The sequence below is a fragment of the Venturia canescens genome, chromosome 9 (assembly GCF_019457755.1).
Source record: "Venturia canescens isolate UGA chromosome 9, ASM1945775v1, whole genome shotgun sequence".
Lineage (NCBI taxonomy): Eukaryota > Metazoa > Arthropoda > Insecta > Hymenoptera > Ichneumonidae > Venturia > Venturia canescens.
In genome coordinates, this window is record NC_057429.1 from 3579365 (window position 1) to 3593361 (window position 13997).

General features: G+C 37.6%; 1 protein-coding gene across 1 annotated transcript; it reads right to left on the minus strand.

The window, feature by feature from the left end:
- Positions 1-2791: 2791 nt before the first annotated feature.
- Positions 2792-6349, minus strand: LOC122416239 (uncharacterized). The gene has a single exon (XM_043429000.1). The coding sequence runs from the start codon at positions 6347-6349 to the stop codon at positions 2792-2794; it is 3558 nt and encodes a 1185-aa protein (XP_043284935.1).
- Positions 6350-13997: the final 7648 nt, after the last annotated feature.

The following is a 13997-nucleotide window of genomic DNA, read 5'->3' on the forward strand; positions in this document are numbered from 1 at the left end:
AAATTAGAGTAGAAGAAAAAAAATAGCCCAACTCCATGGACAGACCTGTGACGGAATATTTTCTGTACAATGTTGACGAGAAATTTGTTGTTTTTCGTGGAAACCAACGTTATAGTCCGAAAATCATATCTCGGCCCGCAAAACACTTTTCTCCATGCTCTTGGGTTCCGAATAGACGAAACTCATTAAAGTACAAGGAAAAAAATCGCCAAAGTCCAAAGACAGACCTGTGACGAAATATTTCCAGTACAATTTTAACGAAAAATAGATCTTATTTCGTGAAAACAAACGTTATAAGCTGAAAATCATATTATGGCCCACAACACGCATTTTTTCATGCTCTTGGATTCCCAATAGACAAAACATATTAGAAGACAAGGAGAAAAATCACCAAAGTCCAAGACCAAACCAGTGCCGAAATATTTTCAGTACAATTTTGAAGAAAAATTGGACTTTTACGTGAAAACCAACATTATAAACCGAAATTCATTTCTCGGGCCTCATCCCGGATTTCTCCATGCTGTTGAGTTCCTAATAGGCATAACATATTAGAGTATAAGGAAAAAAATCGCCAAAGTTCAAGGGCAGACTTGTGATGAAATATTTTCACTACAATTTTTACGAAAAATTGGTCTTTTATGGTGGAAACCAACTTTATTAGCCGAACACCATACCTAGGGAAAATAAGATTGGGAAAAGTACATTGATGGTCCCTTATTTGCTGATAATTTCATGAAAAAGGTTATCCTATAAAAAATGTTTGTATGAGAATCGAATCTATAAAAATGTACTAAGCAAATAATTCATAGAAATTTATACTAAAATCCTATAACCGTCATAACATAAATGAGGAACTTTTGAGAAAAGAGGCGTAATATCAAACCATAAACTTCCCCTAGTGAAAAAAAGGTTGGGACAAGTACATTGATGGTCTCTTGTTTCTGGATGACATAGAAAAAAGATTTAGAACCAGGAAAAAAATTCTATAGAAATAATAAACGAAAAATTGATAAGTTCAAAAAAATTCAACAAAAATAAAAAAACAATCGAAAAAATTCTGTAAAGAAAAAAAAAAATTTCAAAAAAATTCATAAATATTGACGACATGGAAAAATGTACTATCCAAGTTACATGTAGTATAAAAATGGATGATATCAATTGGAAGCCAAGTTTTTATTGATATTTCGGAATATTTATCCAACAAATTGGAAACTTTAATGAAATTCATGATAATTATTTTCACAAAAAAAGTTAATGAAAAAAAAGTCATAACGGAAGTTACGTGCAGTACTAAAATGTATTATATCCATTCGAGGTCAAGTATTTATCAGTTATTCGAAATATAATCTCCGGCGACAAATGAGCGTTGAGAATCCTTGTCGGGCTCACAACGTTTTATCAAAATTACTAAAAAATTAATGGAAATAAAATGATTAAAAATTCACATGAAAGTCATTCGTTACTTCAACAAGGTACACACTTTAAAGAATCGATTCCCCTCCGACTTTCAGGATCCCCTGGTATTATTCACAACATTCAACTTCAATTGGATCGGTACAAATTATGTTCAAATACGTCTTAAACGTACTTGTCCGGCCCATCACTTTTTATTCAAATTGCTCATTCGAAAACAAATCAGGGCTGTTCTATAATGACAAATATAATAAAATGGATAGAAATAAAATTAATATCTCCAAGTAATTTGAACTTGATTGTTCGCAAGTTCGTATAGCAATATCCACTTCTAATTTTCTTCAGTGAACACATACCATTCGGTAAGAACCAATGAAAATGAGAAATAATTAGGCGCATTACTAGAAATTTTCGAACCTACTCAGCCATGCAATGTTTTTTTTTCTATAGTCACGTACACATTTTGATAAATATCACTAGCCGAGTATGACACGTGGATTCCTGGAATTTGAAGAAAAATGATTTTGTTGTGAATTATGTTCGCTCCGAAGGTCCTTCATTGTGCCGTTCCTTCGTGGTTTCGTTTTTAGGTTGTTGAACTAGGAAAAGGATCTTTGAACTGAATAAATACACTCAATTTGAGCCGTGAAATCAGTTGGATTATTTATTGGCTCTTGTGGGAAAAGCCTGACGGCATGAAAACCCACGTAGATAATGTGATTACAATTATTTGATCTAACTTAATTTTCTTAGAATAAATAAGGCCAAGGTATCATGGTTCTAGCTCCTTGTGAGATGCGCACGTATGTCTGAGTACGCTCGATTTTACCAGAAAAGGATCTAGAGCTGCAGCTGTCCTACTGGTAAAATCATGATTGTTAACAATCCAAAAATCTGGAGCTGATGCCGTTTTTGTGATTGCTCAACAATACGTATGCTATCGTCAATCTCAGTAGATTGGTTGGTGATGTGAGCAGCGCTCCGCGTATTGTATCCCATGCGTTCTCACTCGTCGCTCTCGAAAAACAGTGTCCCGTAGAACCAGTCACGCTTCGCGCTTGTCGCTCCCCACCACGAGGCCCGGGCCCGGTGTCGTCGCCAGCGCGAATCGATCGCGCATGTTTCACTCGCGCGATCGGAGTCGTGCAAATTCACATATCAATCTTTTACCACCAAACATTCTCCCCCCGTTGGGAGTGTTAACGAACAAGGAGTCGATAAATAATATAATTCTTCTCGTGCAAAGTCAAAATGTTTCCAGCGTAAGCTGATGTATTCTTAATAATTCACAATTACTCTGGGTGTGGTAAACAAAAACATAAATGTTCATTTTTGCTTAATGCGCTTAACCTCAACAAAAAGAAAATGAGAACCCGATTCAAACGTTAGTAGGCAATGCGCATAGTGACGTAGCATTTCTTTTGTATGATCCTTGCGTTGTTTTTATGGTGACGACTCTGACCACGCCATCGGCGCCGGGATGTAGTTCCACCACTCGTCCTAACCGCCATTGCATACAGGGTTGATTCTTGTCGATCAGTAAGACCACTGCGTCTTGAACAATGTTCGCGTTAGGATGGATCCACTTTTGCCGCTTTTGTAGCTCGCTTAAATACTCGAGTTGCCATCTACGCCAAAATTCTTGACGCATTTTCTCTATTAATTGCCATGATGATAAGCAATTGTCTGGAACATGAGCAAAATTATTTTCCGGCAGCATCGTGAGAGGTTTACCAATAAGGAAATGTGCTGGTGTCAACGCGATCGGATCGTTCGGATCAGAGGAAATCGGGCACAGTGGGCGCGAGTTCAAAATTGCTTCTATCTCTGTCGCTAAAGTACTGATTTCTTCGTAGGTAAATAGAAGATCGCGCATGACGCGTTTGAGATGATGCTTGCATGACTTTACAGCTGCTTCCCAGAGGCCACCGAAATGTGGTGAATGGGGTGGATTAAAATGCCAATTGATTTTTTTATTGGAGCTAAACTCGTAGAGTTGTGCACGGAATTCTTCAGATTCTCGTAACGCGTAGAATTCACGAAATCGACTATTTGCTTCGACAAAATTTGTTCCGTTATCGGAATACATGTGAGCCGGTATGCCCCGCCGACTAACAAACCGTCGCAAAGCCGCCACAAACGCGTCTGTTGTGAGATCGCTGACAATTTCGATATGCATTGCCTTGGTTGACATGCAGATGAATAAGCAACCATACACTTTAACGCTACCGCGGTTACGATATTTTTTCTCCTTGACGAGCATGGGGCCAAAGTAATCAACACCCGTGTGATGAAACGCTCGTATATTGTCGACCCTTGACTTAGGCAAGTCAGCCATTTTATATGCGATTGGTTTTGGTCGGAAGCGTATGCATCTCACACATCGTCTGACTATTCTACGTACTTGGTTTCTACCGTCTAATATCCAGAACCTTTGTCGAACGTTATACAAGGTCGATTGAATACCGGTATGATAAAATTTTTCATGTGTGTATCGAATCAAAAGATCTGTCACGTGATGACGAGAAGGAAGAAGGATTGGATTTTTTTGATCTCCCTGTATGTTGGCCTGATTGATTCGGCCACCGACGCGGAGTAAACCATTTGTGTCGATTACCGGATCTAAAGATCCGAGTTTCGTGTCCTTTATTCTCCCCCCGTTCGAAAGTCGATCCATTTCATCTTGAAAACACGATTGCTGTATAAAATGAATAACGCGTTGTTCTGCCCGGTCTAGTTCCTCTATTGTTAGATTGCCCTTAATCTTATTCACGTCCAAAAACCGTAAACAATATGCGATAACGCGAATCAATCTTGAATATGATGAAAATCTTTCGAATATTTCATTCGGCTGTGGTTGAGAAACCATACAAAATAATTTTTTCATTCCCGGCAGACCTTCCTGAGTTTTTTCGACGACCTGAGGCCACGTGGCTTCGGGCTGGTTCAGCCACGAAGGGCCTCGTACCCATGATTCGTTTTTCAAGAATTCACGAGGAAGTTGGCCTCGAGAAAGCGCATCGGCCGGATTACAGTCTGTTCTGATATGTCGCCATTCAAGTTTTTCGCTAACCTTCTGTATCTCCGCGACCCGATTTGCTTCAAAAACCCTTAACACGCTCGGATGCTTTTTCAGCCATTGTAAAACTATTGTCGAATCTGACCAGAAAATAGTTTTCGAAGCCCGGAAAGTGAGTACGTCATGTACTTGTCGATATAAACGGGCAAGAATCAATGTTTCACATAATTCGAGTCGAGGAATAGTTTCTTCCTTAAGGGGCGCAACGCGGCCCTTTGAACAGAATAATTGAACATGTATCGTACCCTCCTGGTTGCACGAACGAACATATATGCAAGCTCCATAACCTGTTTTGCTAGCATCACAAAATCCATGTATTTGTATGTCGACGGGATCATTTATCAATAGGTGACGATCGATTTTTAAATTATTGATCAAGAGGAGTTGTTCGGCAAACGATTGCCACGCGGAATGTAACGCAGTTGGTACAGATTCGTCCCAAGTAATTTTCGCTTTCCAGCATTTTTGCATGAGGATTTTTGATACGAGAATGATTGGACCGAGTAGACCAAGAGGATCAAAAATTTTCGCGATTTCTGATAATATATATCGCTTGGTAACTCTTTCTGCTAGCAAAATAGGTTTGACGGTGTATAGTAACACGTCGTCGTGAGCGTTCCATGAAATACCTAATGTTTTGTGTACGGGGTTCTCGTCGGTAAGAAACTCGATATTTGTGACCTTCTTAGTGAGATTTCGCAGCGCTCGCGGATGATTCGACGCCCATTGTCGTATATCAAATCCTCCACGTTTCAGAATTTCAATAACTTCGTCTCGAATCTGTATGAGTTTTTCGAGAGTATCCGCTCCCGAAAGTAGATCGTCAACGTATAAATCACGCATTAAAGCCTCAGCGCCGACTGGGAACTCCGCGCTTTCGTCGGTCGCGAGTTTTTGTACGGTACGTATAGCGAGAAATGGTGCCGATGAGACGCCGAATGTCACCGTGTTCAATTCGAATACTCGTATCTTATCATTAAGAAACCAAAATAGGCGTTGATAACGACGATCGTCAGGATGAACCCAAACCTGTCGATACATCTTTGCAATATCCGCGGTAATCACGTATTTGTGACTACGGAATCGCAACAGATGTTCGAACAACTTGAATTGGACCGTTGGACCCACCATGAGAATGTCATTTAACGATATCCCTTTACTTGTTTTAGCGGACGCGTCGAAGACTATTCGCCTCTTCGTCGTCACGCTTGATGATTTTTCCACTATGTGATGTGACAAATAATAACCAGGTTGTGACTCGTCATTGATTGGGGACATATGACCTAACTCGATGGTTTCGTTCATGATACGATGATACTCTTGTTTGAGTACCTGATTTGCATTTAATCTTTTTTGCAACCCTAGGAAGCGTCGTAGAGCTATTGATCGAGAATCGCCTAACTCTCTATTCGTGTTACGAAAGGGTAATCGGACGGTGTATCGACCTGATGGTTCGCGAACGACGTTTCGTTTGAAATAAGTCTCGCAATCTGTATCTTCCAATAAATCTGTTTGGTTCGTGCTTGCATCATCCAATAACCAAAACTTTGCGATTTGTTTCTTTAACTCGACTAACTGACATATCACGCGATTCCCGGTCTTAGCGTTTGATTTTCCGCCGGCGACTGCCCAGCCAAGCTGAGTTTTTTGTATGAAGAGATCACAACCGTCTTGTGACAAATCACATTGTCCTATCGATAATAACGACAACGTGGTTCCCGATCCGATCAGAACATCAATTTTTTGTGGTAAATGAAATTTCGGATCGGCGAGCTTCATATTTTTCGGAATGTGGAACGCTTCGCGAGGAAAAACTTCGTTTGGCACGTTGTCGGCAATTTTTGGGATAACTAACATAGTAAGTGTCTTATTGAAGTTATTGTGTATTGAATAAAATGTACATTCCACTGCGCCCTTCGCAACTGTGCTCGTATTGTCGATCATTTCCACGGCGAGTGAACACGCACGTACTGGTAATTTTAATTTTTTCACGAAATCCTCCGTGATAAAGTGTGCTGTTGCACATGTATCCAATAACGCACGACAGTTTTGAAATTGACCGTTCGCGTCCTTGATTCGGATCTGAGCACTTAACATTAATTGTGATTGTAACGCCTTTGATGTGAAACTGTGCGCTATCAAGTCTAGTCATATCGTCTTTTCCTTTACTTTGGAATCGTTTGCGTTACTTGATCTTGTCAAGCCTTGATTTGGGATTGTGCCAAGGGTCTCGCTGTGCAAAAGCGTATTATGGAACCTTGGACAGTTTTTGCAGTGTGATGAGTTACATTTACCGCCATGAGTGCGCAGGCAATTTCTACACAAATTCATCCTTTTCACAGCGTTCCATCGTTGTTGTACCGTCATATTTTGAAAGTCACGACATTGATAGACAAAATGTTTTTCTTTTTTACAAATCGAACAGTTTGACGATGTTCCGGTCATGAGTGTACGCGCTCCATCTCCCCCCTTCCGCAACTTTATATTGCCTTGCTCTTTCCCGGAGAACGGTCGTTTTTTGCTCGTCTCTTGTTTTGAACGCGCCGAGTCTTGTTCGATTGTAAAGAGTCGAAACGCGGTTTCCGATACGAACTTGTATAACTGTTCTAGTGTTGGGAAGATGTCTAAACTAAGTGTTTCCTCCCATTTGGCACGAATATTATGAGGCAACGCGCGCTCCAGTATGCGAACTAATAGATGTTCGTCCGGTTTCACGTTCAACGACGCGAGCATGTTTATGTGTTGGCGCATGTCGTCGATGAGTCTCATTAATCCCTTGTGTGTCGCTTTCGTTTGAATAGGTAATTCAAGAATTGCGTCTAAATGTTTCGAAACTAGAATACGGATTTTATCGTATGAGTCTAAAAGCAATTTCCAAGCCGTCTCGTAATTTTCTTCGCTTACGTTATAGATCAATATTTTGTTTAAAGCGTCGCCTTCGAGACAGTTTTTCAAATAAATGAACTTTTGCAATTGAGTTATGTCTTCGCGTGAATCAATCATGGTGAGAAATGTATTTTTAAATGATAACCATTTCTCCAGTTCACCGTCAAATTTCGGCAAATCAGCTACGGGTAATTTCAGACGACGTACACCATCGACTGGTAGAGACGAAATATTTAATTCATTAACCGATGAAAGCGTCTTCGACAGAACGTTCGTTTCGAAATTTGTCATGATCGCGTAGAATCTGTTTTGTAACGCATCGAATTCTGTGATTTGTTCGTTATCCGGTTCGACTAACAACGCAAGTTCGTCATTCAATTCCTCGTATGTTCGGAATTGTTCTCTCAACCGATCTACTCGCATTTTTACGTTCGCGGGTTCTAAGTTCACATCTTCCGTGATTTTCTCAAGTTTAGTCATTTGCGTTTTCAACGATACGCGCTTTTGATTTATGTATTTTACGCGTTCACTCATTTTTTACGGATTTCGTCTTAAGGAAAAGAGATTTCACTAAACGTTTCACTGAGACCGGCACTTTGCTCGATATCGGGCGCGTGAATAACGGACGAGGAAACGAAACTGACACCTCAATTTAATAGCTCCCGAAGTCCTGTATTACGAGAATCGCATCCTGACGAATACGCGTACAATCACTTATAATGTGAGGATGTTTTCTCTTGGACTGGCGCGACGCTACTAACGATATGAATGAATACTCCAAATTCTTGATCGCAGTTGAACGCTTACGCCGGGTGACGTTACAAACCCCAGTCTGTTATTGTTTTATGTTTATGTTCGTATGCGAACCGAGCGTCGATTTAAACTGTATTTATTCATCTATTTACACACACACATATATATATATATATATATATAAAAGGTATTATTCAGGTGATTTATGAATGGTCGTACACTTACTCAAATCGAAACGTGGGTTCGTATCCCACTTCTGACACCAATTTGTTCGCTCCGAAGGTCCTTCATTGTGCCGTTCCTTCGTGGTTTCGTTTTTAGGTTGTTGAACTAGGAAAAGGATCTTTGAACTGAATAAATACACTCAATTTGAGCCGTGAAATCAGTTGGATTATTTATTGGCTCTTGTGGGAAAAGCCTGACGGCATAAAAACCCACGTAGATAATGTGATTACAATTATTTGATCTAACTTAATTTTCTTAGAATAAATAAGGCAAAGGTATCATGGTTCTAGCTCCTTGTGAGATGCGCACGTATGTCTGAGTACGCTCGATTTTACCAGAAAAGGATCTAGAGCTGCAGCTGTCCTACTGGTAAAATCATGATTGTTAACAATCCAAAAATCTGGAGCTGATGCCGTTTTTGTGATTGCTCAACAATACGTATGCTATCGTCAATCTCAGTAGATTGGTTGGTGATGTGAGCAGCGCTCCGCGTATTGTATCCCATGCGTTCTCACTCGTCGCTCTCGAAAAACAGTGTCCCGTAGAACCAGTCACGCTTCGCGCTTGTCGCTCCCCACCACGAGGCCCGGGCCCGGTGTCGTCGCCAGCGCGAATCGATCGCGCATGTTTCACTCGCGCGATCGGAGTCGTGCAAATTCACATATCAATCTTTTACCACCAAACAAATTATGACTCCATATAATATAAATAGATTAATCAACTTCATCTTTCATTTTCGTTTCTTTTTGACACGAGCGATTCGAAGGAAAATTATTTTCTCGGGATTTACTGTTCATTAATATTAACACATGCATTAACTTCGTTTTTGATTTATTTTCGAATGAGCAATTTGAATAAAAAGTGATGGGCCGGACAAGTACGTTTAAGACGTATTTGAACATAATTTGTACCGATCCAATCGAAGTTGAATGTTGTGAATAATACCAGGGGATCCTGAAAGTCGGGGGGGAATCGATTCTTTAAAGTGTGTACCTTGTTGAAGTAACGAATGACTTTCATGTGAATTTTTAATCTTTTTATTTCCATTAATTTTTTAGTAATTTTGATCAAACGTTGTGAGCCCGACAAGGATTCTCAACGCTCATTTGTCGCCGGAGATTATATTTCGAATAACTGATAAATACGTGACCTCGAATTGATATAATACATTTTAGGGCAAGAGTACGATTTCCGAGGCGCCAAGTTTTGACCATGCAGTCTTCATAATGAGCCCAAAATAAGATGTTTTTCAAGAGCAAAAATTTTATTCTTGTAATTCGTTTTAGAATAGTCGAAATATAAAGAATCAATTGTCAAATCTTGGCGCCTCGGAAATCGTACTCTCCCCCATTTTAGTACTGCACGTAACTTCCGTTATGACTTTTTTTTCATTAACTTTTTTCGTGAAAATAATTATCATGAATTTCATTAAAGTTTCCAATTTGTTGGATAAATATTCCAAAATATCAATAAAAACTTGGCTTCCAATTGATATCATACATTTTTATACTACATGTAACTTGGATAGTACATTTTTCCATGTCTTCAATATTTATGAATTTTTTTGAAATTTTTTTTTTTCTTTACAGAATTTTTTCGATTGTTTTTTATTTTTGTTGAATTTTTTTGAACTTTTCAATTTTTCGTTTATTATTTCTATAGAATTTTTTTCCTGGTTTCGAAATATTTCCAGTACAATTTTGACGAAATTTAGGTTTTTTTTCATGGAAACCAACGTTATAAGCCGAAAATCATATCACGACCTACAACCTGCTTTTCACCGTGCTCTTTGGTTCCTAATTGACAAAACATATTAGAGTACAAGGAATAAAATCGCCAAAGTCCAAGGAGAGACCTGTGACGAAATATTTTCAGTACAATTTGGATGAAAAATAGGTCTTTTTTCGTAGAAACCAACGTTATAAGCCGAAAATCATATCTCGGCCTCCAACCCGCTTTCCATCGTGCTCTTTGGTTCCTAATTGACAAAACATATTAAGATACAAGGAAAAAAATCGCCAAAGTCCAAGAACAGGCCTGTGACGAAATATTTCCAGTTCAATTTTTACGAAAAATAGGTCTTTTTTCGTGGAAACCTACGCTATAAGCCGAAAATCATATCCCGGCCTCCAACCCGCTTGCGGCCGTGCTCTTAGGTTCCTAATTGACAAAACATATTAGAGTACAAGGGAAAAATTCGCCGAAGTCCGAGGACAGACCTGTGACGAAATATGTCCAGTACAATTTTGACGAAAAATAGGTCTTTTTTCGTGAAAACCAACGTTATAAGACGAAAATCAGAAATAATTCATAGAAATTTAAACTAAAATCCCATAGTCAACTGAACATAAATAAGGAACTTTTGAGAAAAAAGACGTGATATCAAACCATAAACTTCCCCTAGGAAAAAAAAGGTTGGGACAATTACATTGATGGTCCGTCGTTTGCTGATAATTCCACCCATGAAAAAAACTTTAAAACAAAATTTTTATAAAAAATGGGCAAAAAAATTATTTTATAAAAAAAATACAGAACAATTCGAAAAAAATTTCACAAATCTTGAAAAAGCATTATCTTTAAAAAAAACTAAACTGTATCTATTTTTTAAAGTGTTAAAAGAATCAAATAACAAGTAAAAAATAAAAACCGAAAAATCGCGCTTGAAATCATTTTGGAAACCGATGCCTCGTTCTTCTTATTTGATTCGAAGGGCTAAATCAATTTAAAAAAATTCCATCTAATTTACGTACAGCATTAAAATTTATTATATCAATTCGAGGCCAAGTATTTTCTAATAAATTGAAAAAAATTACCATTTGAGTTACGTGCAGCACTAAAATTTATGATATCAATCGAAGGACAAGTAATTTATGAGTAACTCCAAATTTCAACATTATGGAACTTTTTTAAGAAGCATTTAAATCCAAAAAAATCACATGCAAGCTAGTCATTTCTTACTCTATGGTGGCAGAGACAATCGATTTTTTTCAGACTTTCAGGAGCTACTGATATTATTCACAATATTCGACGTCGATTGGATCGATAGAAATTATGTTTAAATATGAGTTAAAAGTACTTGTCCGGCCCATCATTTTTCATTTAAATCAAATAAAAATCAATCATAACAAAACGAAACTGTACGGGAGAATCCGGTTAAAAATTTATTGAAATGCGATTTAGGTTAGTTATGCCGAATGAAATTCGTTCGCTGGAAGAAGTGAGAAGTAATAACTGCCATCATAGCAATACAAACTGGGGAGTTCATTTGGAAGCTTCGACATATTTAATGTGCAAAATGTTTTTTATTTATCGATGCACAATAACATCTTTTGTATATTACAGGACAATTTGTTTCCATTCTTATTAAATTAGTGCAATTAAGAGAAAATTTCTTGAAGATAACTCTCTAAATTCCCTCTGCATGAATATTTGTGCTCCAACAGTTCTAAAAAAGCCCTGATTTTTATTTAAATATAATAAGTTTAATGGAAAGTGATGGGCCGGACAAGTACTTTTAACTCATATTTAAACATAATTTCTATCGATCCAATCGACGTCGAATATTGTGAATAATATCAGTAGCTCCTGAAAGTCTGAAAAAAATCGATTGTCTCTGCCACCATAGAGTAAGAAATGACTAGCTTGCATGTGATTTTTTTGGATTTAAATGCTTCTTAAAAAAGTTCCATAATGTTGAAATTTGGAGTTACTCATAAATTACTTGTCCTTCGATTGATATCATAAATTTTAGTGCTGCACGTAACTCAAATGGTAATTTTTTTCAATTTATTAGAAAATACTTGGCCTCGAATTGATATAATAAATTTTAATGCTGTACGTAAATTAGTTGGAATTTTTTTAAATTGATTTAGCCCTTCGAATCAAATAAGAAGAATGAGGCATCGGTTTCCAAAATGATTTCAAGCGCGATTTTTCGGTTTTTATTTTTTACTTGTTATTTGATTCTTTTAACACTTTAAAAAATAGATACAGTTTAGTTTTTTTTAAAGATAATGCTTTTTCAAGATTTGTGAAATTTTTTTCGAATTGTTCTGTATTTTTTTTATAAAATAATTTTTTTGCCCATTTTTTATAAAAATTTTGTTTTAAAGTTTTTTTTCATGGGTGGAATTATCAGCAAACGACGGACCATCAATGTAATTGTCCCAACCTTTTTTTTCCTAGGGTTTCTATCTCCCGGACAAAATTCAAACTCGATATTATAATCTTGAATGGCGAGATTCCATCTAGTTAATCGCTCATTTTACAATTGACAATTTTTTAAGAAAGTAATGGCTCGATGATCAGTAATTACTTTAATTTTTGCTCCGAGCAAATAAGATCTGAATTTTTTCAAAGACCAGATAATCGCGAGCAATTCCTTTTCAGTAGTGGTGTATGCTAGTTCAGGACTCTTGAGCGTACGGCTCGCAAACATTATCACCCCCAGATCACCGTTTTTATCCTTTTGGGCTAAGGTGCCCCCCAAAGCTATAGCTACTTGCATCAGTTTGCAAAATAAATTCCCTTTCTGAATCAGGATGCGTTAAAAGAACGTTATCGACAAATAAATCTTTAATTTTCTGGAAAGCAATTTTTTATTCTTCCCCGCCATTTTGTTTCTTTTTTAAGTAATTTTAAGAGTGTAATCGTTTCCTCGGCATGTTTTTTCATGAATTTAGTGTAATAATTGATTAAACCCAGGAAACCCCTTAACTGCTTTAAATTTCTGGGTGGCGGAAAATCATGAATGGCTTGTATTTTTTCAGGTTGTGGCTTTATGCCTCTAGTCGTCAAGATGTGTCCTAAAAATTCTACTTCCTGCCTGAAAAATTTTGCCTTTTTCAATTTTATTGTCATTGCGTGTTGCTGTAATCTCTCTAAAAGCTCATCTAAATGTCTCATATGTTCATCGAAATTGTATGAAATACACAACAAATCGTCGACAAAATTTATAACGTGATCCCCCAGACCGTAAAGAATTATATCAAGAGCTCGCAATAATGCGACCGTACTAGTTTTTAGCCTAAATGGCGTCACTTTAAATTCGTAGACTTTTCCCCTGTATCTGAATGCCGTATACTTCATCGAATCTGGATGAAGAGGAATCTGCCAAAAACTATTTGTTAAATCGAGAGTTGACATTACTTTTGCCGAATGGCATTTCTGAAAAATTTCTTCCATGTTTGGAACTGATTCGTGGTCATTAGCCATCACCTGATTCAATTTTCGCGCGTCCAAACAAAGTCTAACTGAGCCATCTCTCTTTATAACCGGAATTATGGGATTTATCCACGGGCTGTTTGATCTTTGAATTATTCCGTAATCTAGCAATTTTTCGATTTCCCTGTCTACCTTTTCTCTATGCATTAAGGGTACCTCATAAGCGTGTGCAACGATCGGCGTATCCGTCGTAATGTCTAACCGATGTTCGTAAACCGAAATTCGTCCTGTGGTTTTACGAAAAACTTCTCTCCTATTCCATATTACCTGCCTGTGAATTTCTTTTTCCTTTTCCGAAAGTTTTGTCTGTCCCACAATTTCATCTATTTCTTCGAAAGTTCTTTCCTCACTATTTGTATCGTCAAAAATCAAATTTTATATTGGCTCAAGAATTTCTTCAATATTTTCTTTTTTAAAA